This window comes from Mycteria americana, chromosome 22, assembly GCF_035582795.1.
Source record: "Mycteria americana isolate JAX WOST 10 ecotype Jacksonville Zoo and Gardens chromosome 22, USCA_MyAme_1.0, whole genome shotgun sequence".
Classification (NCBI taxonomy): Eukaryota; Metazoa; Chordata; class Aves; order Ciconiiformes; family Ciconiidae; genus Mycteria; species Mycteria americana.
In genome coordinates this window covers 1,429,200-1,456,436 of record NC_134386.1, presented here as the reverse complement: position 1 = coordinate 1,456,436, position 27,237 = coordinate 1,429,200, and the positions used below count along the sequence as shown (strand labels likewise).

At 64.3% G+C, this 27,237-nt stretch overlaps 2 protein-coding genes across 6 annotated transcripts; one reads left to right on the top strand and one right to left on the bottom strand.

Moving 5' to 3' along the window:
- The first annotated feature begins 1,545 nt into the window (after nucleotides 1-1,545).
- On the top strand, nucleotides 1,546-3,294 carry CSF3 (colony stimulating factor 3). Its single transcript, XM_075523164.1, has 5 exons — nucleotides 1,546-1,561; nucleotides 1,953-2,122; nucleotides 2,531-2,638; nucleotides 2,792-2,938; nucleotides 3,124-3,294. Exons 1-5 carry the CDS (start codon nucleotides 1,546-1,548, stop codon nucleotides 3,292-3,294), a joined length of 612 nt encoding a protein of 203 aa, XP_075379279.1.
- Nucleotides 3,295-6,272: 2,978 nt separating this feature from the next.
- MED24 (mediator complex subunit 24) lies at nucleotides 6,273-26,212 on the bottom strand. 5 transcript variants are annotated; one of them, XM_075522938.1, is made up of 26 exons: nucleotides 26,140-26,212; nucleotides 25,719-25,857; nucleotides 23,181-23,263; nucleotides 22,633-22,671; nucleotides 21,044-21,117; nucleotides 19,652-19,875; nucleotides 18,959-19,070; nucleotides 18,293-18,443; nucleotides 17,945-18,058; nucleotides 17,188-17,235; nucleotides 16,876-16,958; nucleotides 16,406-16,492; nucleotides 15,959-16,070; nucleotides 15,202-15,344; nucleotides 14,325-14,362; nucleotides 13,546-13,628; nucleotides 12,090-12,268; nucleotides 11,892-11,991; nucleotides 11,343-11,518; nucleotides 11,001-11,265; nucleotides 10,611-10,792; nucleotides 10,210-10,345; nucleotides 9,736-9,835; nucleotides 7,791-7,868; nucleotides 7,490-7,638; nucleotides 6,273-7,330 (listed from the first exon to the last, which is right to left on the bottom strand). In XM_075522938.1, exons 2-26 carry the CDS (start codon nucleotides 25,846-25,848, stop codon nucleotides 7,214-7,216), a joined length of 3,003 nt encoding a protein of 1,000 aa, XP_075379053.1. In that variant the 5' UTR covers nucleotides 25,849-25,857; nucleotides 26,140-26,212; the 3' UTR covers nucleotides 6,273-7,213. The 5 variants fall into 5 exon arrangements, 4 of the variants coding, with proteins under 4 accessions (XP_075379053.1, XP_075379052.1, XP_075379054.1 ...); XM_075522937.1 differs by having other exon boundaries at nucleotides 25,719-25,895; nucleotides 26,140-26,193; XM_075522939.1 differs by having other exon boundaries at nucleotides 10,210-10,303; nucleotides 25,719-25,895; nucleotides 26,140-26,193.
- Between the last annotated feature and the right edge of the window lie 1,025 nt (nucleotides 26,213-27,237).

Genomic DNA, 27,237 nt, shown 5'->3' with positions numbered 1-27,237 from the left:
GGCACACCACGCAGAGCCCCCTCGATAGCCACCCGCTCCAGGAGGGCCCTGGCTTCCCCATCTCTGGGGAGGGCAAAGGCAGAGCTGGGGGGGGGTGGGTGGGTGTGTGTCTCCCAGGAAATCACATGAGCAGGCTCCACTGCCAAGGTCCTTTCACACAGGCTGAAGGCAGAACACTTAGTGCTGCCAGGTCTTGAAGGGAAGTCATCGTTAGGTTTCAGAGTTAACACCTGCCTCGTGCTGGGCGAGGCCCTGGGTGGTGCTCACGGATTGGCTGCAGCCACCGGGGGTTCCTTTCCCCAGCTGGAGGCGGGAGCAGCTCCCAGGGCTTGGGGCTCTCTGCCAGCTGTACCCCACGGGCTGTACCCCACGGGCTGTACCCGGCCGGGTGTGCCGCCCCTCCCGGTGCGCACCAAGGCCTGCAACGTGCGAGGACGGGGGTCCCGTCCCAGTCCCTGTCCCCAGGGCCTGCAGGAGGGCAGTGATGGGACCCAGGCTGGGGGTTGGTGGCACAGAGTGAGACCCCCGGCTGAGCGCTGCCCCGGGGCCCGCCTGCCCAGACCCCCCCCCCCAGGCCCGGGGGCTGCGGGTCGAGCGGGTGCCTCCCACGCCCCGGCGGGCCCGTGCCAGGCAGGAGCCGGCCCAGCTGGCACCGGCCCAGCAGCTCATCCTGGAAGCACTTGCGGGAACCAGCACGAGCCAAAATTCCCACGTCAGCGTGGCGGGGCCACGGCGGGGCAGGGAGCAGCCGGCCCCGCTCCAGGGCTGCCCTGGCAGCCGCTTCCCGGAAGGGGCAGGCGGGGCCCCCCGATGCGGCCGGGTGTCCGGTGCTGCACATGGGGACCCTGCGCACGGCCTGGCCCCGTGGCACCCAGCGGGACAGGATCTGGCCCCGGGGTGCTGAGCCGGGGTGCCGAGGCCCTGGGCAGGTGCCTGGACGGGGGTCTCGCCTCGGCCACCTCCAGCTGGTTCCACCGCCGTGAAGGTCACACCGCCAGTGCCCGCCCTGATGCCGGGGTGAGGGGCTCGGGCAGCGGGCGGGGGCGATGGCTGCACGGGCTGGGGATGGCGACGATCCCAGAGGGACGCTGGCTGTGAAAAGCCACCGTCCCCTCGCCCGGTCACCCACGAGTGACCCTGCGGTGCTGGGCACCGGCCAGCCCGGCCAGCGAGGCGGGAGCCGTGCGAGCGGGTTAATGAGTTACCAAGCCGCCACCAGCACCGTCCCAGCACCCGGCACCCGCCCCGGTGCCAGGGCTCCGGCTGGGCGCCCGTCGCCGCACCAAGGGGCACCGCTGCCCGCTGGTCCTGGGAAAGCCCCGCAAGCAGCGAGGTGTGGGCAGTGGCCGGGAGCACCCGGCTCCCAGGATTTGCATGTTGGTGATTAAGACAATGAGGCAATCGTCACTGTTGCCACATCAGTGTGAATCCCCGGAGCCCGCTATAAATGCCCTAATCGATGAGGCCGCGCAGAGCCGGGGCAGGAGCGAGCTGTGCCGGGCCAGGCCGCGCTTGCAGAGAAGAGGAGACGCCGAGCCGGGCACCATGTGCTCCCTCACCCGTGAGTACCTGCAGCCCCAGCACCCGCTGCGCCCACTGCCCCCACAGCACCCATTGCACCCACAGCACCCACCGCCCCCGTTGCACCCAGAGCACCCATAAAACCCACCCTACCTGTAGCACCCCCTGCACCCGAGCACCCACAGCACTCGCCGCACCCGCTGCACCTGCACACCCAGAGCCCCCAGCCCGCTGCCCCGTGGCCCCGGCACCGTGGGGCTGGTGGGACACAGGGAGGTCCCTCTCCCCTCTTTTGGGGGGTCTCTGCCCCTTCACCGGGCTGCATCGGTGCCGCCGTCCCCGGGGGGCATCTGGTTGCTGAGCCCAGAGCCCGGCGCCGGGTTGGGGACGGGGGCGTCCCCAGGGTGGGCGCTGAGCCGCTGTCCCCGCAGGCGTGCTGGCGCTGCTGCTGGGTGCGCTGCTGTGGGCGCCGTGGCGGGTGCTGCACGGGGCGCCGCTGGCCGAGCTCTCGGGGGACCAGGACTTCCAGCTCTTCCTGCACAAGAACCTCGAGTTCACCCGCAAGATCAAGGGGGACGTGGCCGCGCTGCAGCGTGTGGTGGTGAGTCCCGGGTGCCGCGGTGGGGGGGGGACGGTGGCTGCGGGTGCCGTGGGGTCGCAGATAAGGTGACCTTCCCCTCCCCAGCCTTATCGGCACTGCGGGAGCCAGCGGTGTCCCCTGCGCCTCGGCCTCCCGCCGCGCTGCTCAGCCCCGGGGTGCTGGGGCACCCGCGGGGGCTGTGACGTGCACAGCCCCGCTGCCCCCTCGGGGACGCGTGGGGACCCCCTTGGCCAGGGCAGCCGTGCCGCGGTTTGCGCTTGTCCCGTCCCCATCTCACCAGGCGGCAGCTCCACCCCATCCCCTCCCTTCTCCTGACCGGGCTGTGGGGGAGTCCCGCACCCGGGGGTCGGGGTGTCGGGGGACGGCGGGGTCCCCCGGCCGCCCTGACCCCGTCCCCCTCGGCCGCAGTGCGACACCTTCCAGCTGTGCAAAGAGGAAGAGCTGCTGCTGGTGCGGCAGGACCTGGGCATCACGCAGGTGCCGCTGGAGCAATGCCACAGCTGCACCTTCCAGGCGGTGAGTGCGGGCAGCCCACCCCTGCCACGAGCTGGCCGGTCTCAGCCCCCTGTGGCTTTGCCGCTGCTTGGAGCAGCCCGAAGCCCGCCGTGGCTCGGGACGCAGTGGCTGGGCTGTGCCGAGCCCCGCTGACCGCGCCGCGCCCGCCCGCAGGAGGCCTGCTTCAGCCAGATCCGCGACGGGCTCCGAGTCTACCACGGCTCCCTCGCCGCTGTCCTGGAGCTGCTGCCCGAGCACGCCGGCCTGGTGGAGACCCTGCAGCTGGACGCTGCCAACCTCTCCTCCAACATCCAGCAGCAGGTAGAGGGAGGCATGGGGGGCCTGGGGGGACGGGGTGGGCATGCGCGGGGTCTGCATCCCCCGGGAGACGGGCGGGGACACGGGGCTCTGCACCCCCGGGCTCCGCAGGCGCCGCCGGGATGCTGCCGCGCTCCCGGGGCGTCTCTGGGTCCGGAGCTGACGCCTCTGCCTCTGCCCGCTTGCAGATGGAGGACCTGGGCCTGGCCACGGTGACGTACCCCACGGAGGGCCGGGGCCCCCTCCCCGCCTTCTCCTCCCACTTCCACCACCAGGTCGGCGGCTTCTTCATCCTGGCCAACTTCCAGCGGTTCCTGGAGACGGCGTACCGGGCGCTGCGGCACCTCGCCCGCCTCTGACACCCGGCCCCGCCACCGCCGCGCCCTATTTATTTATGTCCCGGCCTGAGCGACCTTCCCCGGGAGCGCCCGGCTCTTCTGCTTATTTAATATTTATCGCTATTTAATATTTATCCGGCTGGGGATGCTCCCCCGCCCATCGGCCCCCGAGCAGGGCGGCCGGCCCTGCGGTGGCATCCGTGCACGGGTATCTGTGCGCAGCATCACCCTTGTTTAATATTTAAACAAAAGCGTATCTCTGCTACGAGGTTGGGGAGCTGGGCTGAGCCCCCGCGGCTGCCTCGGCTTCCCCACGGCTCGCGCGAGGCGCTGCGGGTCCCCCTGCAGCCTCCCACCCGGCCAAGGGGAAACCGTCTTCATCGGTGGATGAAGATGCTTCAGAGCAGCACCTCCCTGCCCGGGCTGCAGCCTGCAGGGACAGATCTGGCAGGTGTTATTTCTACCAGGCATAGTTACATTAATTAATATTTATTAGCCATTAGGTAAGGAGGAGGGAGGGGAGGACGGCGGTGCCGTCGGGATGCAGCGGCCCCCCAGGATGAGGCTTTTCCAGGGGAACCCCGGCACCTTCGGGGGGGCTGCGGCTTTGTTCTGCCAGCGCCCGTCCCCCTTCCCTGCTAAACTCGGGGTATTTATTGCAGTTTAACTTATTTGCACCCGTCTCCCGGCCCGGGGCAGCAGCTCCGCGCTGCCGCAGTGAGCGAGGCCCAGCGGGACGCGGTCCCGTCCGTCCCGAGCTCGGCACAGCCCGGGTGCAGCCCCCGGTCTGGCTGTGCCGGCAGCTCCCACCGGCCCACACAGCCGTATTTGCGTACTGGAAATTTCACAGCCCGCCCCGGCAGGGGCTCTCAAGCCGTGTGTTTTGTACTGTATTTATTGCTGCAGCTGGGTAAGCCCCAGAGAAATACACGCTATTTTTTTATATGTGATAAAAATGGAAATAAACTCTATTTTTGCTCCAGAGTCCGAGCTGTCTGCCTCTCCTGCTGTCTTCTGCCTGCACGGGGCGGGGGGGGGGGGGACACCCGCTGCGTGGCCGGGGCGTGGGGACACGGGGGAACAGGCTCATTTCTGCCGCGGTCACCGACGCCGGCTCAGCAGTGCCCAGCCCGGGTGAAACCCAGCACCCCCAGCCCTCCTGTCCCTGCAACGTGGCAAAAGCCCCCCCAAGGGCCGGGAAGCACCTGCGGGGTGGCTGGGTGCAGCTGCCCGGGGGCGGCAGCTTCCTTCCACACCCGGCAGCGCCGCTTGGGCAAGAGCCGATTCCTAGAAAGCGCTGGAGCCTGCCCGCGCCGGCAGTGCCGAGCCGAGGGCAGCAGCCCAGGGCCACAGGGAGCAGCCCTGGCACCGGCACCACGCCGGGACCCACCGGCAGCCGGTACCACGCCGGGACCCACGGGCAGCCGGTGCGGGGGCTCACCCACGCCCCGGCAGCGCAGAGCATCGCCGTCCCGCGCAGGGATGGCTGGGAGGGAGAGCACGGGTGTGACGAGTGCTCGAGGGCTCTGCTGCAGCCCTGGGTGCTGCGCCCTCGCCGCAGGCCCTGGGGGTGGTGGCAGTGGGGGGGCCCGGCCGACCCTCGTTCGCTGCTGCTGCTGCGGGGGGAATCTGCCCCAGAGCGGCCCGGGGACACGCCTGGAGCCCTCCCGCAGCCGCCGCGATGGGACGGGACTTCCAGCAGTGAGAAAAGCGAGGTGGCTGGAGAAAGGGATGTGCCTGTGCCTGAGCGAAGCCGGCAGAGCCAGGAGACCTGGGCATCTCCCCTCGCCCCGGCAAGCCCCCGCAGCCATCCCCAGCTTGCTCACGGCCTCTCCCCGCTCGTGTTTGGCCACCGCGGGCTGTCCCTGTGCTCCCAGGCTTGCACCAGCCCCGTTTCCTCCCTCCGGTCCCATGCTTGCATCCCATGACCGCTGGCATCCCCGCACCACGCTCAGCCCAGCCACAGCAGAGACGGAGCCGAGCTCCGGTGGGTGCTGGGAGGTCCCTGTTCCTGCCTTCCCCCAATTTCCCAGCCCCGGGAAGGGGCTGGAGCCCCACTGCCGCCCACCGTCCCCGACCATTGCCGCCATCCCGCTACAGGGAAGCCGCTGCCGCCCATGCTTGTTTGGCCACACACCCTGCCTGCAGCAGCTCCCAGGAGAGCAACCGGCGAGAGCCATTGCTCCTTCCTCCCCTGGCTTATCGGCACTTACAGGAAACCCTTTCTCCCGCTCCAGCCCTTTCCTGGAAGGTGAAATGCCGGGCACCAACGCCGCGCGCGGGGCTGCCACCGGCAAATATTGACAGAGTTGGGAAGGCCGAGAGCGCCGGGTCCTGCTCTTTGCTCCGAGCTAACGGTAAAGAGCCGCCCCTGGGCGAGCAGGCGCTGCCACCGGGCCCGGGCAGAGGCGCCTGGGCAGGTCGGTGCCAGCTCAGCGCAGGACTCACGCCCGAGTCAGGCCCGGCGGGGAGCAGCGCTGGCCACGGCACAGCACGCACACCGAGCCCTCCTGCAGGGCAGCCCTCGCCCCGCTCGCCCTCCACCCCACCCCGCCGCGTGCAGCGGCTTCGCTAGCCGCTCCACCCGGCCCTGCAAGCCCGTCTCCATCTGCCCTCGTACCGCGAGCCGGCGTGTGCCAGCCCGCTGCCGGCTCGGCGCCGAACTCACGGGAGGCAGCGGGAAGGGGCAGGATGCTCAGGTGCGCGGCGGCCAAGGACCGGCCATCGCCCGCAGCACCCCGAGCGCGGCGAGGCTCCTCCGCCGACCGCAGCAGGGTCTCTCCCTCCAGCGATGCCGGTGAGCAGCCAAGAGCTGAGCTCATCCCGGGGAGCAGGCAGGGGTCAGGCAGGCCCTGAGTCACCATCCGGCTGCCTTTTCCCCTGCCAGCGCCGACCCCAGCGCTGCAGCACCACTCCAGGGCCTCCCTGTGCCACCTCTCCCCCGGCCCCACCGCTTCGGAGCCCCCAAAACAGGGGCTGTGAACCCCGCTAACGCCGAGGGGGGTAGGAGGGCACAGCCCAGCCCTGGGGCTGTGGCAGGGACCGGGCTCCGAGCCGAGGCACCCTGAGGGGAAGGCTGGTGCCCGGCTTCCCCCTTTCTCGTGAGTCAAGCAGAAAACATAAATGAAAGGAGCAGAGGTGAAGGCGTCGTGACCCTGCCACCCCCTCAGGGCCGGGGTTTCGTGACAGTTACAGGTGGATTCACCGCCAAAGCAGCTGACTGGGTGCTGGGACAGCCCTGCAAAGGAGCCTCTCCCAGCACGGCACTGGTGAGGCTGCGGTTACTCACTGGCTGCCGGGTACTGTGCTCACAGCCGGGGACGCGGGGTGAACTCACGCTCACGTGGAGGAATTTTCAACAAGAATTTGCCTGCAGCTTGCAGCGTGGCAGGAAAGCATCTCCACTCCGCCCCGGCGCACAGCTGCAGCTGGCCGGCCGCGGGAACCCGCTCCCCAAATGGAGCGTCAGGGGCAGCCCACCGCCCTCCCGGGCTTCTCCAGGGTCAGGGCAGGCGGGTTAGGGACAGAGCGAGTGCCATTTCCCTCCCCTGCCCAGCGCAGGTCTCGGCCACTTACTCTCCCATCACCCCCACCATCAAGCTCGCCCCGGGAGGAGGATTTCGGGGAGCCCCAGGGCCCTGGGCTGCAGTCAGGAAACCAAACAGAAATGAAACAAAGCCTGGTTCTACAAAAGGACTGAATTAACGATAGAAAAAAGGCAGGGGGGTTGTCTCAGTCTCCGAAAGCCCATCGCGAGGCGGCAAGGGGATGCCGCGGGGAGGCCGAACGCAGAGGGAAGCGGCCCCCGGCGCGGGGCCAGGCCGAGCCCGCAGTGACAGAGAGGCTGTCCCAGGATCGCAGCCCAGCATCCAGGTTCTCACGGATCTGCCGGGGGCTGCCCGGCCGCCCGCTCCTGCACGGCAGGAGGGAAGTGCCCCGCTCACAGTGCGGCAATGGCCTTGGCAGCGACACGGCGGCCCAGGGGCAGGCTGAGATCCGTGATGGCCAGGACAATTTTGGGACTGGACATGGTGGACACTTTCACCAGCTCCGAAACCTGGCCGGAGAGAGGAGAAACACAGCTGACTCACAACAGCGCTGGAGACACCAGAGCCAGGCAGCGGGACGCCCCGGGACGTGCCGGTCTGTCCCATGGGACCAGCGTCCCAGAGCACCCTGTGAGCGGAGAGAAGGATGTCACGGCTGCGGGACTCACCATGGTGAAGGGCATGAACTGGAGGATGCTGCCACGGCTGCCCTGCTCCAGGCAGTCCACGCACTCCTCCATGAACCACTGGACAAACTGGGTGTGGGTGCCGGCTGTCTTGGCCCCCAGGATGGAAGAGATGAGGAGGAAGAGGTTTGCTGTGGAGACAGGGAAATATCAAAAGCCAGGCCAGTTCAGGGAGGCTGGGGACAGGGGACAGGTCCCCAGCAGTGTCTCGGCACGCTTGGATCCGACCCCACGGCCAGGCCTCGCTGCGGGTACCCCCACTGGGATCCGGCCCCACCGTTACCTAGCACCCTGTTGAGCGGGTCCCTCATGCTGACGGTGTGAAGCTGGGAGGCGGAGAGCGAGCTGCTCATCGAGCGATCTGTTGGGGAGGAGAACGCGCGTCAGGCTGGGGGGAGGCTGGAACGGCCTCTCGGCCCCCTCGGCCATGCCAACGTGCCCACCCCTGGCAAGCTCTGGCCATTCAAGCTCGCCCCGCCCTTGGGCTCCAGGAGGGGCTTTGCCATGAGCTACCCCATGGAGTGGGAGAGGTTTGGACCACGGTCCTTGGCGGCCTCCGTACCCAAACGAGCACGGTCTTCGCTGCTCGGGCACACCAGAGATGCACAGCAGGCAGACGGCCTCTGCCTCGGTCACCGTCCCTCTCTGGCAGGGCGCGGGCAGCCCTGGCAGGCGGCGCAGGCCCACGCATGCCCCAGGCATGACGGAGCAGAGCAGCCCGGGAAGGGCTCCACACGCTGCCACTGCTGCTCTTGGGGTGTGACCCTTCGCTCTTGCACAAGCCAAGATTTATTCCGAGTCTGACCAAGTTTAATGACATCTCCAAAGGGTAAGCGTGAGTGAGACCGTGACTCTGCATCCCTGCTACTCCCTGTTCGGTTTTAATTGCAGCAGTGACTCGTCCCTGACGCTCCGCGAGGGCACGAGCAATGTAACGCAATGTCACGATCGGGAGAGAACAGCGCTCTGCCAAGGCGAAGCAACATGCGCGCTACACATCCTGTGCGCGCTGCCTGCGGCACAGCTGGCTGGGTGGAGCGAGCCAGATGTTCAACAGCTGCACAGCAGCACTCCGATCTCGCTCTCAGGGTACAATTTAGCTACCAGAGCTGAGGCATGTCCAACGGACTAGCAGCAAATCTTGGGACAGACCAGGGGGATTGATCCGACTCAAAGCGTGAAGCACCGCCGGGTGCTCCTGCGGGAGAGGAACGGGGCCATCTCCAGTCCAACGGGATGGGAATCTCCTAGGAAAGCTCCTGTGCAGACCCCGTAGTACACAGCTACTGCCAAAATTAGCAGGACCCACCTTGTGCTGCTCTGAGGATGCTCACCAAAAAAAAAGAAAGCCCTCCCACACTTTTCTCATGGAATCACATGAGTACGTGGCTGCTGCAGGAAGCAGCATTTCCACATCGCTGCAGCAAACAGTCCAAAAAAAGTCCTGAATGTCACTGGAAAGAGGTGGAACTGCCTCAAAAGTTAAAAAAAGATCGTGAAATAAAGGGAAACCCCATATTTCAACAGTAATGAAACCAACAAAAACCACAGGTTGATGGATGTGCTGAAAACTAATAAATAAAGACTAACTTAGGATAAGGGCATCAGGAGAAACAATGACCAAGGAACATCCTGACTCACTGCTCAGGAGTTCAGACAACATATGTGGGAGCCGTGACAGCACCCCGCCGCAGCAGGAGGGCACGGACACCCCCCGGCACGTCCTGCCGGAGCTGTCGCAACCCGCAGCACCGCGCTGCGGAGAGAGAGAGACGTGACTGTAGGGACTCATCAGCTCCGCACGCTGCCTTGTTAACAACAGTGGAATTTCAGGATTTAGCCACAGACATCAGGAATGTCACCTCCTGCCACTCTTGCTGCAGCACATCAGCTCTTTGGTCCCACGCAGCCTGGCTGGGGATGACAAGGGTCTAACAAATCCTCCCCGAGCCCCTCATGCGTGATGCATTGGGTTGGGTGGCAACGTCACGGAGGGAAGGTGTAACCTCATCCTACGTTGTTCTGATCAGAGAAGTAAAGAGCTTGACCTTTTCTAAGTGCAAAAGCTCCAGGGTAACTCAGCAAAACACACTCCAGCGCTCTAAATCTTCACCTGGCCAGCTTGGGAAGAGAAGCGTTTTTGTGCCAATGTACATTTCACACCCAGAAACGAGTAGCGAAGCAGGACGGTGCCTTCCCCAGGAGCTGCCCTCCCCACCCGCACTTACTGGGGCTGGAGAGGATGTTGGCGTCTTCCTCATTGGAGCTCAGCAGGCGCATGAGCTTGGAGGGCTGCGTGTCGTCCAGCGGGAACAGGCTGATGTAATCCTGGGGGGGCAGAGGGGGTTCAGCCCCAGCAGCCCCTCTCTGAGGGGGGATCCTGGCCCCCCTCCCCGGGGCTGATGACCCACCCTGGGCTCTGCACAGCCCCGAGGCCCAGGACAACGATCTCCGTTCACCCAGAGCATCTCAGCTTGGGCCAGTCAGATACGGACCATCTCATTACAGCCCCCCTTCCCCAGAAAAAGAGAAGGGAAAACTCCATATTTTAAGGTCAAAGGACCTCAAAAAAGCCCAGAGAACCTGGGTAGGGAGTCTGGTCTCAGCTACCCACTCCTCCTGCCACCACCACCTCCCGCAGACACTGCCAACTCTTGCACACAGAGAGCCTGCAACCAAACCCCGCTCCACGCCGGACGCACCTCAATATCCTCTCGGTGCCTCTTCTTCTGCCTGGCGGACGCCTGGCCCTTGTTGTGGGAAGAGTAGGAGCTCAGGGCACACCAGACAGAGAGCCTGGGGACAGAGCAGGGACACTGCGAGGTGCTGCCAGCCCACCTGGATGATGGCGCGTGAGCAAGGGAAGACAGCAGAGCCCAGAGCGTGTGTCGGGACGGGACGTAGCAGGTCCCTCCTCGGCGAGAGGCAACAGGCAACGGGGCCCCGGACACCAGCATGTCTGCTCCTGTCGGCACTGTGCTGGCGCCAGAGTGGGAACCGGGCGGCTGGGACCCCCGTCGTCCCAGCACAGAGCATCTCCCCATCTCCACAAACAGGCCCACCCGCCCCAAAGGAGAGGGTGCCCACCGGTCTGGGGTCTTACTTGGCCAGAGCCTTTCCCGGCGGGTCCATGAGGGTGTGCCACTTGGAGGAGTCTGTGAGCAGGTTGGGCAGGATGTGGCCCAGCAGGGTCAGCGTCAGCTGCTGCATGTCCAGGCAGAAGATGGCATAGAGCAGCTCCACGGCCCGCAGCGTGTGCTCCTTCCGCGTCTCCTTCAGCAGCTCCTGGGAGGCGGAGGGCAGGGCTGAGGGACACACGGGCACGGCTGGGCCTGCCTCGCTCGCCTCCAGCGCCCGGGACTGTCGCAGCAGCCAGAGCAGCCGCAACCAGGACTCCTGGGCACTAAGAGCATGAGCTAGACCCAGCAGTCCTGGGCTCGACACCCAGCCACAGTGCTGGGGGTCGCAGCCACCTCCCTCCTCCACCCCGTACCTTGACCAGGTTGTTGCAGAACCAGTAGACGCCCCCCATGTGCAGCAGGGTGTCGAAGATGTGGATGGAGCAGCTGTCAACCCAGCCCTTCTCCAGCACCTTGGTGAACACACCCGTCAGCACCTCCTTGATGGGCTTCTTGGGGGGCAGCAGGTTCCAGTAGGGGATGGTGTCCATGCCCGTGGAGGGGAACTTGATCTGCGTGGCCGTCTGCTGCAGGACGTCCGCGCACATGTGCTCCAGGATGGAGCTCATGATCACCACGCTGCGGCAGAGAGAGACGGGGTCACACAGGCCCCGGGAAGCGGAGGAAGGCACGGGGCCTGGTGCACCGGAGCTCACCGCTCGTTGTAGAACTGCAGCGTGTTCTCGCCGTACAGGGGGGTGGCCAGCTGCCGGATCATCTGCAGGGACTTCTCCCGCTCATCCAAGCCCAGCATGCGGACGTGGGCCACCAGCCAGGCCACCGCGCACACCGCCATGCTGCACACCTTCCCCTTGATGTTGTTTGTGATTTTCTAGGAGAGGAGGCGGGAGCAGAGGTGGATGAGCACAGACGCGTGGATGCACAGGCTTTATCTCGGCATCACCTCCCAGGGCTGCGGGCCCCGACTGCAGGGTCCAAGCCCTTCTCTCCTCCGTGGGGTGAACCTGCCCCTGCCAGCCCCACTGCCACCAACGGGGCAGTTCAGGGCAGCATCAAGGGACTGGAACCACGTCAGTTCCCCACCCAAGTCGCGAAGGAGCCAGCGAGCTCCACAGTGTCTGCAGGAGCATTCAGGGCAGGAGGACAGGGGACCCCTGCCCTGCTCAAGCCTTGGCCCCTCCTCAGGACACAGCGCAGTGCCGGTACCCCTGCTCTGCCCCACACCACCCTCCCATCAGGCCCACCTGGATTGACTCAAAGGTGAGGACGCTGTTCTCCCAGGCGTTGAGGATCTCCAGGATGGCAGCCGAGATGCTCAGACATGCCTCGTGCCACTTCATCTGCCTGTCGGGGAAGAGAGAGGCACTCGTTCAGAGCGGCCACGGGGCCAGGGAAGATGGGGTGGGTGGAAGGCAGAGTGGGCACGCAGACTGAGCTCTTACACCAGCTTCATCTCGGAGGAGTTGTTGAGGAGGGCGACCAGGGACTCCACCTTGGTGGAGTCGGGGCGGAAGCAGGGGTGGTCGGGGTTGAGGATCTTCCCCTCCTCGGGCATGCAGGTCAGCATCCAGGTCTCGAAAAAGGGCACCTCGCCCGCCGGGCTCGACTCCGACAGGATCATCTGGAAGGGAACCGGCACAGGGTCTGCCATGTGGCCTGCATCCCACAGGGACCCTGCTGGGGACACCCACCCTGGGGTCTGACCCCCACCTTGGGGAGCTCATGGCCGGGGGAACAGCACCACCCTGTGGCCACCACGGAGAGGCAGGCCCTGGTCAGCCCCCAGTAAGGCCCTGGTCAGCCCCCAGTAAGGCCCTGGTTTCCAGTCTGTGGGCTCCGGTTTTCCCCCTCTACAAGACAACTCCCCGGGGGACCACGGCCATCTCAGAGCAGCGCTCCAACGGCTTCGCTCGGGGAGACGCCAGGACAGGACCAGTCCCGAGGGGCTGCAAGCGTGGCGGTGGGGTCACCGCGTCCTGCCCAGAACGGGCCACTTGTCCCCTGCCCACCGAGCTGTGCTCAGGGTCCCCAGCGCCTGGGGCCGGCTGACCCACAGCTCCGTGGGGTCGGGGCACACAGCCCGGGGTCAGGGCGCACAGCCCAGCTGGGAGGGCTCCCAGGGGGGACACGAGCTGGGAATCCCGCTTGCCGCTTCCTCCCTTCAGCCCGCCGTCACCCAAGGGACACTATTTTTGTCAAAAAAGTTTTGCACATCTGTTCAGCAGCAGCTGGTCAGGAAAGTCGCTCTGGGCCGGGCCAGGGGATGAGATCTCATCAGACAGCCCCGGGCACGTCCGCTCCAAGCTGCCTCCAGCCAGGACTCCCCCTCCCCGCTCCCCAGGGCCGGCCGGGCAGGCCCCCTCCCACCCGCCTTTCACTCCCTCTCCACGTTCCTGGTGTTTCGGTATCATTTTGCCTCCCAACACACACAGATGTCGAAACCTGGAAAATTTTCATGCAACCAAAGTGCTGTTTCCTGAGCGGGGCTTTAAGTTCCTCCTCTCATGGGGGAGGGCGGACGCTCGGCCTGGCTGCATGACCCCCCCCAGCGAGCCAGTGCCGAACCAGAGGGGCAATGCTGGGAAAAGTCCGGTGAGATCAGAGCCAGTCCGGAGGGGGTGTGGAGGCAGCGTTCCCACTGATAGCACGGTACCGTAAAGGAAGCACAACCAAAGCCCTCAGGAAGGCTGCAGCCACCCCTGCTCCAACGCCTGGCGCTGACAGCCCCTGGAGGGACGGATTTGTACCTGCACCAGGTGAAAGACACCGGGCGTTTTACCCCACGGGTGCGGGGACGGTGGGGACGGTGGCGGTGGCAGGCTGGCCGCTAGAGGAGGCTGGCAGGCTGCAGTGCGCGGGCTGCGCTCGCAAGGTCAGAGCCCCTCGGAGGATGCTTACCTCCGAGCCGTAGGTCTGGGCCACATGGCACAGCATGAGGAAAGAGATGTCGAAGAGCAGGGCCCGAACCGAGGCTGATTTGGCTGAGGGAGAAGAAAGAGAGAACTTGGGGTTCTCCAGCCTCAGCACAAGGAGGCAGGAGCCCTGTGAGCTCAGGGGTTGGGGCTCTGCTTCCTCCAGGCAGCTTTTCTAACCCCCGAGTGTTTGTGTGCGAACGAGGGCTCCAGGGGACGTGCCGAGTGCCTCCCTCCACCCCGTCTGCCTCTGCTTGAACCCCCAAAGCAGCTTTAGCCTCCCCTTCAGCAGCCCCAGCCCATCCCTGGGCTCCCCCCCCACGCCACGGAAGGTCAGAGCACTCAGCAAGTTTCATCACATGCAAATGCAGTCAGAGTCCTTATCTCGGGCTCTGTGCTGACACATCACCCCTTCCAGGGAGGGAGCCGGGGCAGGGCTGGCCCCGAGGGGCCCCGCAGGCTGGGCCGGGGAGAAGGAGCTCTTCCCCTGCAAGCAGGAAACACCCCGCGTTCGGGATGGACACGCATGTGCCACGCGTGAGGGCAGCGGGTCCCCGGGAGCCCGGATCCCCGCTGGCACCCAGCCACGCGCCCCTGTGCCGGGCTCCCTGCCGGCAGCCCCCAGCCAAGCCCGGCACAACTCAGCTCGCTCTGGCGCCGCAGCTAGTCCCAGCTTAATCCAGCCGGGCCCCGCGGCATCCCAGCACGTGGCAACGGAGGGAGCACAGCTCAAACCACCCTACACACGGATGCGCACGCACTTACAGCTTTCGCCGTTGATGTGTTTCGTGAATTCATTCAGCCTAGAGGGGGCAGAGGGAGCCGCAGTGAAGCATTATCATCACGTGAAACAGGCCTCTTCCCATCCCCGAGACGGGCGGGGGGCTGCCCCCGCCTGCAGACGCCCTCCTGCACCCCATCCCAGTGCCCAGCTCTGTGGCCCGCATGGAGGAGCGGGGTGGGCAGGGACCGAAGCGGGGCCCGGCTCTGCAGACACCCTCGGGCACAGCAGGGGTGAGCCGCCTCCTCCTCCTCCTGCTCCCCTGCAGCAAAACAGGTCCAGCAACGCTGCTTTTCCCCACACCCAGTCAGCCCGGCATTTGAGCGCGTCCCTTTTGCCAGAGCCGGCTCTGCCCGGCTGCGTGGGGATTTCTGAGCACGGCCCTCTCCGTACTGCAGCGGCACGAACCCCCAAACGGAGCGAGCGTGGCAGGGCCGTGCACCCAGCCAGGCTGGCGTGGTTCGAGACGCCCCAGGCCTCCCTGCTGAAGGAAACACATCACGCAGCCCCACGCGTGCTGGTGCGTGTGTTCTAACCAGGACACAGGCGTCCGGGGACTGAAAGCGCACACACAGTGAGCGCCCTGGATCCGAGGCTGTCCCAGCGCTTTCAGTTTAACGCCCTTAAACCAACCCGACTTTGATTCTCTGCCCTGTTCATGCAGAAGTGAAGGAGATGGGGTGCTGCGGGGTGCTGTTTCCCCGAGGTCCCAGCCCTCCCCAGGGCTCTGCTGGATCCAGTGCTGCACAGACACTGGGCCAGAGGCACATCCAGCCCTGTCTGAGGGAGAGCTTGGGGGGCCGCCCGCTCACCCCAGCCCCGCTGGTCACCAGGGACAGTGTCGTCCAGGCAGACACTCACTTGATGAACTTCCGAGCAAAGGATTTCAGCTTGCCCGTCGCTGCTGCCGCTGCCAGCAGCAAGTCCAGGCTCTTCCCAGACAGCATGTGACCCAAGACCCCCAGCAAGCCCTCGGGTGACTTGGAGTGATCCGCATCCATGGTCTATAAAAAAAATAGAGGAAAGAGAAGTCACAGGGAATGTGTGCTACAGAGCAGCAGTAAAACTCCAGCTGGGGGGGCAGAGCTGATCAGCTGCCAGAGCTGTCCCCTGAGGCCTCGGAGAGCAGGGACCCGCAGGGCTCAGGGCAGTGGGGATGGAGCCCTCCATGCCCCAGACACCGCAGGGCACAGCACAGGGGAGAGCCGCAGCGCATCGGGGCAGCACGACCGGCAGCAAAACATCCTCTCACACTCAGCAGCAGCGAGACAACCAGAGCGACGCAGGGACGGGGGGTAGTCCCCGGGGACTGGGGGAGATGCACATGGGGAAGCGGCTCGGAGCAGGTCGGGCAGAGCTGGCTGGGCTCAGGCTGCTGGCACTGACAACAACGTGCCGCCTGACAGCTCCTCCGGCTTCCTGGGAAGGAGGAGGGGAGCTCCTGGTCTCCACGGCAGAGCGGCAAGGCTGGGAGCGATTCCTCCATTCCCCTTCCCCAGCGCAGGGGAAGATCAGGCACCTCCCAGCCATCCCAGCTGCTTGGCGAGAGCGGTGCTGCTGGAAACAGGCTCTGGGGCTGAGACCAGCCTGCCCAGCACGGATGCAGGAGGGGACTCACCTTCAGGATGTTGGTGACAGTCGGCTCAGCCCTCAGGATGAGCCCCGGGTTTGGCTGGATGTTGGCGTTCTCTGCCGATTTCAAGCGCGGAGCGTGTTCTCTGTCCGCCGTCCTGGGGCATCCGCAAAGAAGGGCCAGTGAGCAGGAATTCGTCATCCTGCCTCACTCCTCCCCACGCTCAGCCACTTCCCACCCACCTCCACCATCAGTACCCCTGAGGGAAGGCCACCACCTCAGGCCACCACCAGCTGCCACTCCGAGAGGACAGACTTCGACTGTACTCAATCTGTCACTGAAAGCAAAGCCTCGTCCCTCCAGGCCACAGCGTCCCAGCTGCAGGACAGCCAGCGGCATCACAGCTGGTTCTTTATGCTCCCCCCCAAGAAGGACAGCAAGACGAGGTGCTCCAACCCCAATTGGTTACCCAGACTTTCGAGGGGACTGTACCGTTTGGCAATCAGGTTGGTCATGTTGGCCTCTGAAAGCAGCCCCTGCTTGCTGCACTCCTGCAGGAGCAGACTCGTGCAGTCGCAGCTGAAAGAGAGAGGAGAGCGCTAGCCTGAGGGACAGCGTTCCTTGCTGCCCCAGGCAGTGCCGCAGGGCAGGGGGACTCCCGGGTTGCCCTCCTGGCCCTGCTCCCACCCCTCTGAGGATGCTGCAGGGCCAAAAGCAGCTCCAGATATCACACAGCATCACCAAGACACGAATCAGCCGTCAGACACTCACTGCCTCGCTCATTTGGGAGCATCAGGTCCTCAAGGAAGAAGGAATTGGATCGGAAACTAAAAAAGCCTTGCCAGGAGCTGCCCCAGCACCCTGTACCATGGCTCCCCACAGAGAGGACAGGGCTGTCGTGGCACGAACTGGCCACAGGCTCACAGTGCTGCAGGTCAGCCCCAGACACGGCGAGCACTCACTTGCATCGCTGATCTGCTTTGTCGAGCAGAGGGGTCAGCTTCAGCAGGAACTCAAAGGCACAGTTCACATCCTCGGTGAAGTCCTGCCACGTACAAAGCCCAGCACTTAGCTCGGAGCGCTGCCGACACGAGCCCGCCTTCCCCTCCCGCGCCGCCTTGTCCGTTAGAGGAAGGTTGTCGGGACATAGACCGTTTCCTACCCCAGCCACCCCCGAGCAGATTTGGCCAGGCACCAGCACCAGCGTGGCAAACGCAGCTCGCTTGTGCACACAACGCGGCAAACGGCTCCAATCGACGGCCCTTGAGACTCACCTTCTCCCCTTGGGGATACTTCTTGAGTTTCACCAGGACCTGGGGGATCTGAAAGACACGGGACACGGATGTGACTGACAGAGGCAGACCTCACTCTGCACTCAGGACCTCCCAGCAACACAGGCAGCAGGAGCCCACGCAAAACACGCCTGCAAGCAGCTGCTCTCCCAGCCCGGGGAAAGGAGCATGTGTGGAGCAGCCCGCGCGCCCAGGGGACTTTGTCCCCCTGCCTCCCTTCTGCAGGGTCCTTCCGCCATCACAGGGAGCTGCAGAGCACGGCCACCTCTCAACAGCCAGGCAGAGGACGGAGGCTGCAGAGGAGCCCAGCACCGGCCAGAGCACGTCAGGCCTGAAATTACACACAGATCCCTTTTGTCTGGTACAAAGAAAGGAGGTGAAGCAGACTGCTCCAGAGCTGCCCACTGCTGAGCTGTGGGAGCGCAGGCCCCGAGGCTGCTGTGGCATCCTTCAAAGGCCACGATTTCCCCCACAACATCCCAGGAAAGCCACTCTGCAAAACAAAGCGGGGCTGGGCTGAAAAGAAGCCCAGGATAGCAAAGCTGATGCTCAGTGGGTTGCAGGAGGGTGGCCACAGGCTCAGCCGGGGTGTGGGGGGACCCCAAGGGGCATGCCGCGGGACAGGAGAACTAATTGCTCTGCCAGGGTTCGGCACTCAGCAGGGGCCAGGCGTGGAGGGAAAAGGCAGCGGCAGGCCCGGGGCTCGGAGCATTGCGCTTGCGGTGGGGCTGGGCCCTACCTTCAGGAAGGTGAAGGCTGTCCACTTCAGCTCCTCCGTGCCCTCCGGGGACTCGATGAGGCCCACAAAACAGGCCTTCCAGATCTCCAGCACAAAGAGTGGGGAAGGGATGCGCTGCGGGGCACACAGACAAAACCCCCCAGTGCTGGAAAGGCAATAAAGTGACTCCCCCAACCACAGCCAAACCCTGAACCCCCTGTGAAGGTGTTGATGGGCTCATGCTGCTCCCTGCATCTGCGCCCATACCCTTGGACCAGGATCAGCACAGGGAGGTACGGAGCAGAGAGCTGCAGCAAGGCCCTGGTCCCCCAGCCCACTGAGCAGGAGAACAAGATGCCACTTCTGTACCTGCATCCTCTTCACCATCATCAGCTGCTCCACCAGCGGCTGGGTCTCTCCCGTGAGGTTCATGGTCCCTTCCAGCAGCACCACAGCATGCACAGTGGGGAAGCCGGTCTTGTTCAGCTGCTCAGAGTGGACCGAGAGCATGGTGGGGATGCTGGGTGGGAGACGACAGCACAGGGTCACTGGAGCCTTGCAGGGACAGATCCTTGCTCCTCCTGTCCCATCCTCCCTTCCCGGCCAAGCCTCTGACCTTTGCTGCCCTGCATCTCTCTGGGGCAGGACAGCCTGCAGCTCCTGTGCCCTGCAGAGGAGCCCTTGGGCACAGCCAAGCCCCCGCGCCACAGCCCGGGCCCTGGGAGCATCTCGGGGGGGATCCAGAGCAGGGACGGCAGCTCTGGTGTGGCCAGAGCAGCTGAGGGATGGTGAGAGGCCCCGGGGCCACCAAAGGAGCAACCCCTGGGTAAGACTCCTTTGCAGCAAGTCACCACTAGCCCTGTCCCCTCTCCTATGCCAGGGCCTCTCGCCAGCCCCAGCTCACTGCCGGTGCAGGGGTCCAAGCCGGGAAGGGACAGGAAAGCAGGGAGCCAGCATGGAGGAGGCAGGAGGCTCTCAGCCCCCAGAGCAGGGCTCAGACCCGTTTTAGCCTCCGAGCCCGCAGAACAAAGCTACCTCTTGATGAGGGAGATGCAGTCGTCAGCCTGGCTTCGCAGCGGGGAGTTGCTGAGGCTGTTCAGGTTCTCCCCCAGCTTGACGAGGGACTGCTCCACAGCGCTCCAGGAGGCTGGGGAGGGAGGGCAGGCGTTCGGGGAGGGGACAGTGACACACCGAGAACCCGAGCAGGCTGGCTCCAAGGCCTGTGGCAGCACAGAGGGCCTGCCAAGGCTGGGGCTCCCTGCCGGGCCCTGCAGTGAGCAGAAGCCGGCGCACCTCTGCGAACCCAAGCCGAGGGTCTGTGTGCCACCCAGCAGCTCCTGCTCTGGGCTCAGCCTGGCACAGCCTCTTGGCCAGACACAGGCACTGACTGAAGGTGCAGGGCTGTGCCAGGCACGCTGGCAGAGCACAGGACCCACCACGCGCCCGAGAACAGCTCACGCCGCCTTCACATTAATTCTGCTCCTCTTCCAAGGGCAGCACGGAGGGGAGGGGGCAGAGAGTGGCACAGAGCCAGGGAGGAGACGGTTACAGCAACAGGGCTGGAAGATGGATGGGCTTGGAGCCACAGGGACAATGCGGCAGGAGCCGGGCAGGGGGAAGGGAGAGGTGGCAATGACATCTCTCCAGGGCCAGCAGCGACTAGGAGGAAGCCCTGGCAGCAGCCACGGGCAGAGCATGCCGCAGGGCAGGGCAGGGGCAGCAACATACACGTCTCCTCCAGCTTCGCGATGTGGATCAGGGCACGGTTCTTGGTGCTACCGAGCATCTTCTCCAGCCGCTCCAGACACATCTTCAGCTGGCTCTCAGCTGCCGCTTGCTCCAGCGTCTCCTTCACCTTCTCGGCGTAGAAGGCTGCGCAACGCAGGAGCCAGTTGAGGGCACTCATCAGCGCCCGGCAGAGGCCGATGCACTCCTCTGCTTTGCCGTGGCAGCTGGGAAGGGGAGAGAAACGGGACGGTGCTCACCGTGGGCCGGGCTACGGCCCCCGGGGAAACCGAGGCACAGACACAGGGCAGCCTGGGGATCAAAACCCCCATCCCGTGCGCCCAGCCCAGCCTGCCCGCTGGCTCCTCTGCCGCAGATCCCAACCTGCCCAGCCTGTGAGCATCCCCGCTGTACCAGGGGAAATAACGTCTCCCCGGCGCAGCCTCCTCTCTGGCCACTTTACTACAGGGAAACTTTCCAAGCCTGTAATCAAATTATCTTGCTAAGAGAGGCTCAGCATTGATCAATGCACTGCGAGAGGTGAACGCTTTCCCCTCCTGATGCACAAATCATTGAGGCCAGAAGTTTTGATCAAATTAAGCAGAGGATCAGATTAGGCAGGGACTGGATTAAGTGGCCGGCTCTGCAGTTGGCCAGCAACAGCTCCTTGTCAACATCTGTGACTGATGCATATTCATTGCTACCGCTTCATTTCATGTAATTGAAGAGCTGCTACCTTCAGCCTTCCTCCTCCTCCTCCCACTGCCTGCCACCACATGCTCTCTGCTCCGGCCTCCCAGAAGAGGCTGTCAGGGGTTAACAGGAAGATTTCTGAGCTTTCTAAAAAAGTTTTTGTGGCCTGAATGGTCTGGACTCCCCTGGGTCCTGCAACACCAACGGAAGAGCACGAAGCAAAACAAGGCAGCTGCCTGGAGCGCCTGGGGCAGCACAGGCAGGACCGTGAGCACTGGCAGATGGGGACATGTAGCCAGGGCCCTGGGAAGCTGCCAAGGCCACACAAGAGAAACGAAACGCTCTGAGGGGACAGACACCCTCAGGCCACAGGGCTTACACCCACCCCTATCTACCTGAGCCAGGCAGGAATATCATGGCAGAGGCGTTTATCCCAGAATAGGTGGGTTTCTTGCAGCTTCCCACAAAGCTGGTGGGTTTTGGACTGCCTCTGCTCTCCCCATGCTGGCACTCGCGTGGCAGCACAGCCTGAGGCAGCCGGAAGGGGACAGCAACGCAGGAACGGACACGGAGCTGGAGGGGGAACCTGCCTCCCTCTGCCAGGACGAGAATCCTGGGCTCAGCCAGGCCCCACCGGCTCCCGGTACCACCCACAGTACAGCCCGGGGCCGAGGCGGCAGGGTTGGTAGGGCCACACCGTACCTGAGGCGGTCGCAGAACATGTCCATGATCTCCAGCAGCGACTGGACACACAGGTCCCGGGAGAAGTCATCAAACTAGAGCAGGAGAACAAGGAAGGATTTCAGATGGGGGCTGCCGGGCTCCAGCAGCTCTCAAAACAAACGCAACCCCTTCCTCCACAGGCTGGGCCGGGCGCTGCCGGCCGCAGTACGCTCGCCCTGGCAGCTGCCCAGCAGCCACTCGAATGAGAACTAGGTCAGGGCTGTCCAACGGCTGGGTCGTGCCCTCCCGGGGTCGCAGGAGGCAACCGGGCCACGGCAGCGGGGACGAGGCTGAGTTTTCTCGGCAGCCTCGCCGAGACGGCGGCAGGGGCCTGAGCTCCGCTCCCCACCGGCTGCCTTGACGCGGCAGTGGCTCGGCGCCAGCCTGCATGCCCACCCCCGGCTCGGCAGGCCCGGCAGCGCGCGCCAACAGCCCGGCTGGCCGCAGGGCCGGGAGGGCGGCGGGCAGCAGAAGCGCGGCTCCCCGCCTTCTCGCAGAGCAGATGGGGCTGCCCCGCCGGGCCGGAGCTAGCCCGCAGGTCTGCTCTCAGCCCATGCTGATCTGAAGGAGAAAGCCTCAGCTGTCAAGGTCAGCTCTCTGCCCGCCCTGCCGGAACGGGCAGCGACGCGGGAACGGCGACGAGCCTGCATCGTTCGGAGCAGACCGGCCACTGTGCTCGGTGCCAGCCGGCCGTACGCTGGCTCTACCCTCCCCTGGGAGCGCGCCCACCACCCCGGATAGGCGCTGAACCCCGCTGGAGTGGTCCCCACCCTCGCCGGGGCTTTGCGGCACATTTATGCACAGCTCCAAGTTCAGCCTGCAGCACCCCAAAACAATGCCGGCATCATGTGGCTACCAGTGCCTTCCTCCTCCCATCCCCCAGTCAGAAATTATTCTCCCTTAAATTATTCTTCCTTCAGATTAGAAGTCACCCTAACAAGGCTAGTGCCTAGGGAGGGTGGGGGGCCTGACGCAGCCTGCGAGGGGCTATTGCTCCCCACGGAGCAGCCCCAAACGTCGAGCGGAGGCAGCTCTGCAGGGAGCCACAGAGAGCTTGTCCCCATCGAAGTGGCACGGGGACACTGAGCACCCGTGGGAAGCCAGCCAGCCGAGCAGGGCGGGTGGCCGCAGCCGCGTGGCTCGGGTGCTGGCAGCCCTCCCTCATGAGGGAGCGGCGCTGCTTTTCCATCGCCAGCTCTGGATCCCCACGGTGCTGCCAGCGCCGCCGGCCACAGAGGGATGTGGTTTCCGGCAGCCGAGGCGTGGTTTACACGCAGGGCGCTGCGGGGCAGGAGCCTGCCAGGTCCCACGCGACAGAGGGACGAGGCTTTCACACCTGCAGCCACCCCTGAACCCAGAGCGGGACCTGCCAGGCTCGGTGGCAGCCTGTCCCCAGCGGGGACACGGAAGGACTCGGGTGCTAATCTGTGCTGTCTGACCACTGCTGACTCAGCAGAGGATGTCATTTTCCACTTGACCTATATTTGGTGAGAGTTGTGGGGAGGGAAATGGATACACGGGTCATAGGGAAAGAGAAAAACCTCAGACAGCACCTGTCAGAGCCGTACCTTGCTGATGGCCGTCAGGACCGTGGAATAAGACACCATCTACGAACAAAACACAAAACTAAAACAAACGTGGGGCAGCAGCGTGTTAGCGGGTGATGTTTGCCAGCGCAGTGCTTGTTGCTGAGGAACGGCAAGGTCAGGGCACGGCCCCGCTGCCTGTCACCGCAGACAGGGCTGGGGCGCTGACCCGGCACAAATCCAAACAGACATTTTTAGGTGATTGCTGATTTGTTTCACACAAACTTTAGGCGATATTAAATGCCGCGCTAAGAAAGCGCAGAGCTTACAGCAAGCGTGGAGGCTGTCAGAGGGCAAGGGTTTCTGCCCCGCGTGCAGCCATATGGTGGGCAGAGGCTACTTACAGAAACATCCCTGCCCTCCACCACCCACCCAAGCCCTGGGGAGGCACAGATGGGAGATTTGGGGTGTCTGCCCGCCACCGACTCTGCACCCCACTTTCTTTGCCCACCTGCTAATTGGGGCTGCGAGGCGACACCCAGCAGCATCTGCAGAGCGAGGCAGGGAGGCAGCGCGGGGAGTGTCATTACCTGGGAGCTGATAGCGTATTTCAGGTAGGACAAGATGAGTGGGTTCGGTGACGGCCCGATCATAGCCTGCTCCAGAAGAGCCTCTGCAAGCAAAGGAGAGGGGCCGGGAGGTCCCAGGTCAGCGCGTACACGGTGTGGGGGCACACGGACACACACACGCTCTGCCCTCATCCCACAGGAAAGGTGGCAAAGAGCGACTCTGCGCCGCTCTTCCCTGAAATTAACTGAATACCACAACTTTCTAATCCCCAACAGCAAAACCCGGTAAATAATTCAGGCAGCGCAAGCAGCCTCCTGCTAACTCAGCTCTCCCCGGGCACCCTGGCCCCGAAACAGCGCCTGCTGCTCTCCAAACACGTTCCCCTCCCTCCCGCGGCCTGCCCAGGAGGCTCTCGCATCCTCCACTGAGTGACTTTTGCTCCGGCACCTGGAGCTGAACTGTGGGCAGACAGCCCCTCTTAGCTGGGACCAGCCCTGCACGTCTGGCCCTCCCTGCCGCCGGCTGCCTGCCAGCACCGGCCCGCGGACGCTGGAGGGGCTCTGCCCGTCCTATCTGCTCAGTCAAGCCTTTAATTGACCATTTGAACTATGGCAGAGCACAGAAACCACCTCCCAAAAGCAGGCCCCGGGCTGCGGCACGGGCTGTAAGTAGGTCAAAGCACCCAGATGCAAGCAGGGGCAGCAGCCGTTTGGGAAGTCGTCGCCCCAAAGACAAGGAGGAGGAGCAGCAGCCGTCGTCGGATCCTGACTGCGGGAGCAGGAGACTCCCTGGGTCTTGCTCGAAGGCTGAGACCTCGGCCAAAAGCATCTCAGCTCGAGGACAGAAGGCTAATGGCAGCCTTCCCCTCCCCATCTAATCAGGGAGTGTCAACACGAGCCAGCCACATGCTGTTACCCACTGCAGGCGTGTCAGCATAGATTTGCTGGGCACTGCCGTGATCCTGGCAGCTCGTGCCAGCTTTTCCTCCTTTGTAGTTCAAATCTGAAAGGCACGAGCTCGGGAAAGGACGGCTCTAGGGCTGTGGTGAGGCAGGCGGCAAGTGCTCCAGAGACAGCGGTTGTTACAGCCGTCGGGAACAGCCTCCCTGTGTGCCCACAACACTCGTGCTGCTCAGGATGGCGTCGGTGTCCGCATCCTCCCTTTTAAGCTCCCTTTTGCAGCGGGGAAAAAGGGACCTGGCTCCCTTCCCCTCCTTGCAGAGGGGCTGCCCTCCAATGAAGCCCGGGCTAATGAGCCTTTCCCTGGCTAAGAGTTGGCCGGGAGAAACCTGCTTCTAAAGAAATCATAGGGACTGATTACCTCTGGCCCTGCTTTCAGGGATACGCAGAGGGGCCCATGCCAAGCGCCCCATGGGCCTCGCTGCCTCAGTGAGTGGAGCAGGAGCCGGTCCCTCCAGGCCAGGAACAGGCACCAGGGAGCCCCAGGGGCCAGCTGGCCAGCAGCAGGGCTGGCCCTCGAGCCAACTGCCCCCCGCATCCCCCAGCGCTGCACTCGCAGCCCCACTCCCCTAGCCGTGCCAGCCCCCTCAAGCAAATCTGTCTCCCCAGGGCTGCCCCACTGCCACAGCCAGGCCCCACAGCTCCAGCTGGGCTCCTCCGGCCCCACATCGCCGTAGGGCTGGGCACGTCCACGCACTGACCCCACCATGGGCCACAGCGGGAGGGGGACAAACCTGGCCTGAGAAGCTCAGCTGTGAGGATGTGTGAGAAAAACCACCATCACAGGCCAGACGCTGCCAGAAAAATACACTGGGAGGACGGAGGGAGTTAAAAAAGACCCACTGGGGAAAGGTCCCCCTCCTCGGTGGGGCGATGAGCGGTGCTGCCTGCACCGGGGCTATTTCCCTTTAAATCCCCTGGTGCAGCAATCCTCGAGCAGCGCTCTGTTTATTTATCCAGGGCTTGCAAACATGTGCTTGCTGCACAGGAAAAAAAAAAAAAAAAAAAAAAACCCAACCTAGCAACAAGTTTCTATAATTGGCATAAAAGCCTGGCAAATCTTTAAACCGTGGAGCTCAGCAGGTACCAGCGTTTGGCAGGATTTGTATCAAACGCCCTTGAATAGGGACGGGAAAAGAAATCCTAATAACCGGGGGTGGGAAGCAGCCTTCGGAGCAGCACCTGGCTCCTTCGCAGCGCTTTTCAATCCCTTGGCTAGACACACTGGCAAGGCAGACGGGGTCATTATCCCCTCTCAGTGGGGGAAACTGAGGCAGCTAGCAGGAACCTGCGTGCAGCCGGGTGGTGAGCGGCGTTGGGGGAGAGCGGCCGCGACCCCGGAGCTCTGCGCCAGCAGCATTTCGGCACGGCCATCCCCGGCCCTGCCGGGGTGTCCTGCCAGACCAGCCTTCAACCATAGGCTGAGCTTTAGGCTAGCTTAACCACGGGTCCGTCTCTGGGCTAGGCGACAGGACCGCCCTGCGCAGCACGGGACCGAGCAGCCCCAAAGCACAAAGCTCCGTGTGTGTCCCCAAACTCCTGCACCCCTACTTTGCCCCCAGCCCTCTCCAGCCCCCACGGCTCCCCACGTCCCCGGACCTGCCAGGTTGAGGATGTCCCAGGTGGCTCCACGAGGGAAGAAACGCTTCATATTTATAGCCCACTGATAGTCGCTCCATCGTTCCTTCCAGGCCTGCAGGATGGCTTGCTTCAGGTTCACCACCTTCATGGCCGCGCTCTGCAGAGGGAAAGCTGGCAGGCCAAGGCTGACAGGATTTGGGGGAAGGAAGGGGGAAAGGATTCCTCATCTCCCCGTCCCCGGGGAAAAGCAAAGGGGTTTGGGGGTTATGGGGGGGCAGCGCGGCTCCTGAGGGGAAGGGGAGGCCGCGGCCGGGGGCCTGGAACCCCCCGGGGCGGGGAGGGGGGGCTCCGGGGCCGGCTCCCGCACCTCCGGTGCGGGAGCCGGCCCCGGAGCCCCCCCTCCCCGCCCCCGATCCCGCCCGTCCCCGCCGCCCCTCACCTTCGTCCCGCACGGCGACGGCCGGCGAACGCTTCCCTCAGCGCCTGGGCACCGCCATGGTGGCACCCGCCAGCAAGCCGGGCGCTGATTGGATGGTGGGGCGCGGCGCGGCGCGGGGGCTGCTGGGAGGTGTAGTTCGGGGGGGGGGAGGGAGGGGAGTGGGGGTGCGCGACGCCTGTGGAAGCGGGGGTGTGGAAGCGGGGTGCGTGGAAAGGCGTGGGGGTGCAAACGTGTGGGTGTGCAAAGGCGTGGGGGTGCAAACATGGTGCGTGCAAACGCGTGGGGGTGCAAAGGCGTGGGTGTGCAAAGGCGTGGGGGTGCAAACATGGTGCGTGCAAACGCGTGGGAGTGCAAACATGGTGCGTGGAAAGGCGTGGGTGTGCAGACATGGTGTGTGGAAAGGCGTGGGGGTGCAGACATGGTGCGTGCAACCGCGTGGGGGTGCAAATGCGTGGGTGTGCAAAGGCGTGGGGGTGCAAACATGGTGCGTGCAAACGCGTGGGGGGTAAATATGCATGGGTGTGCAAAGGCGTGGGTGTGCAAACACGGTGCGTGCAAACGCGTGGGAGTGCAAAGGCATGGGGGTGCAAATGCACGGGTGTGCAAAGGCGTGTGTGTGCAAACATGGTGCGTGCAAACGCGTGGGAGTGCAAACACGTGGGAGTGCAAAGGCATGGGGGTGCAAACCCGAGGGTGTGCAAAGCCATGGGTGTGCAAGCAGGGTGCGTGGAAAGGTGTGGGAGTGCAAAGGCGTGGGGGTGCAAGCAGGGTGCGTGCAAAGGCACGAGTGTGCGAATGCATGTGGTGCAATCATGGTGCGTGCAAAGGCTTGAGTGTGCAAAGCCATGGGGGTGCAAACACAGTGCGTGCAAAGGCATGGGTGTGCAAAGGCCCACACGTGGCCTTTGCACAGGCATAGAGGTGTGTGCAAGCAGGGTGCATGCAAAGGCATGGGGGTGCAAAGGCGTTAGGGTGCAAAGGCGTGGGTGTGCAAACATGGTGTGTGCAAAGGCATGGGGGTGCAAAGGCGTGAGTGTGCAAAGGCATGGATGTGAAAACACGGTGTGTGCAAAGGCGTGGGGGTGCAAACATGGTGCG

Coding starts and splice junctions, on each gene's coding strand:
- CSF3 (XM_075523164.1), top strand. Junction 2,123..2,530: donor CCGCGCTGCAGCGTGTGGTG/GTGAGTCCCGGG, acceptor CCTCGGCCGCAG/TGCGACACCTTCCAGCTGTG. Junction 2,939..3,123: donor CCTCCAACATCCAGCAGCAG/GTAGAGGGAGGC, acceptor GCCCGCTTGCAG/ATGGAGGACCTGGGCCTGGC.
- MED24 (XM_075522938.1), bottom strand. CDS start 25,848: ATGAAGGTGGTGAACCTGAAGCAAGCCATCCTGCAGGCCTGGAAGGAA. Junction 17,236..17,944: donor CAGCCTTCACCTTCCTGAAG/GTAGGGCCCAGC, acceptor CGTGTCTTTCAG/ATCCCCCAGGTCCTGGTGAA. Junction 16,071..16,405: donor ACCAACCTGATTGCCAAACG/GTACAGTCCCCT, acceptor CGGATGCCCCAG/GACGGCGGACAGAGAACACG.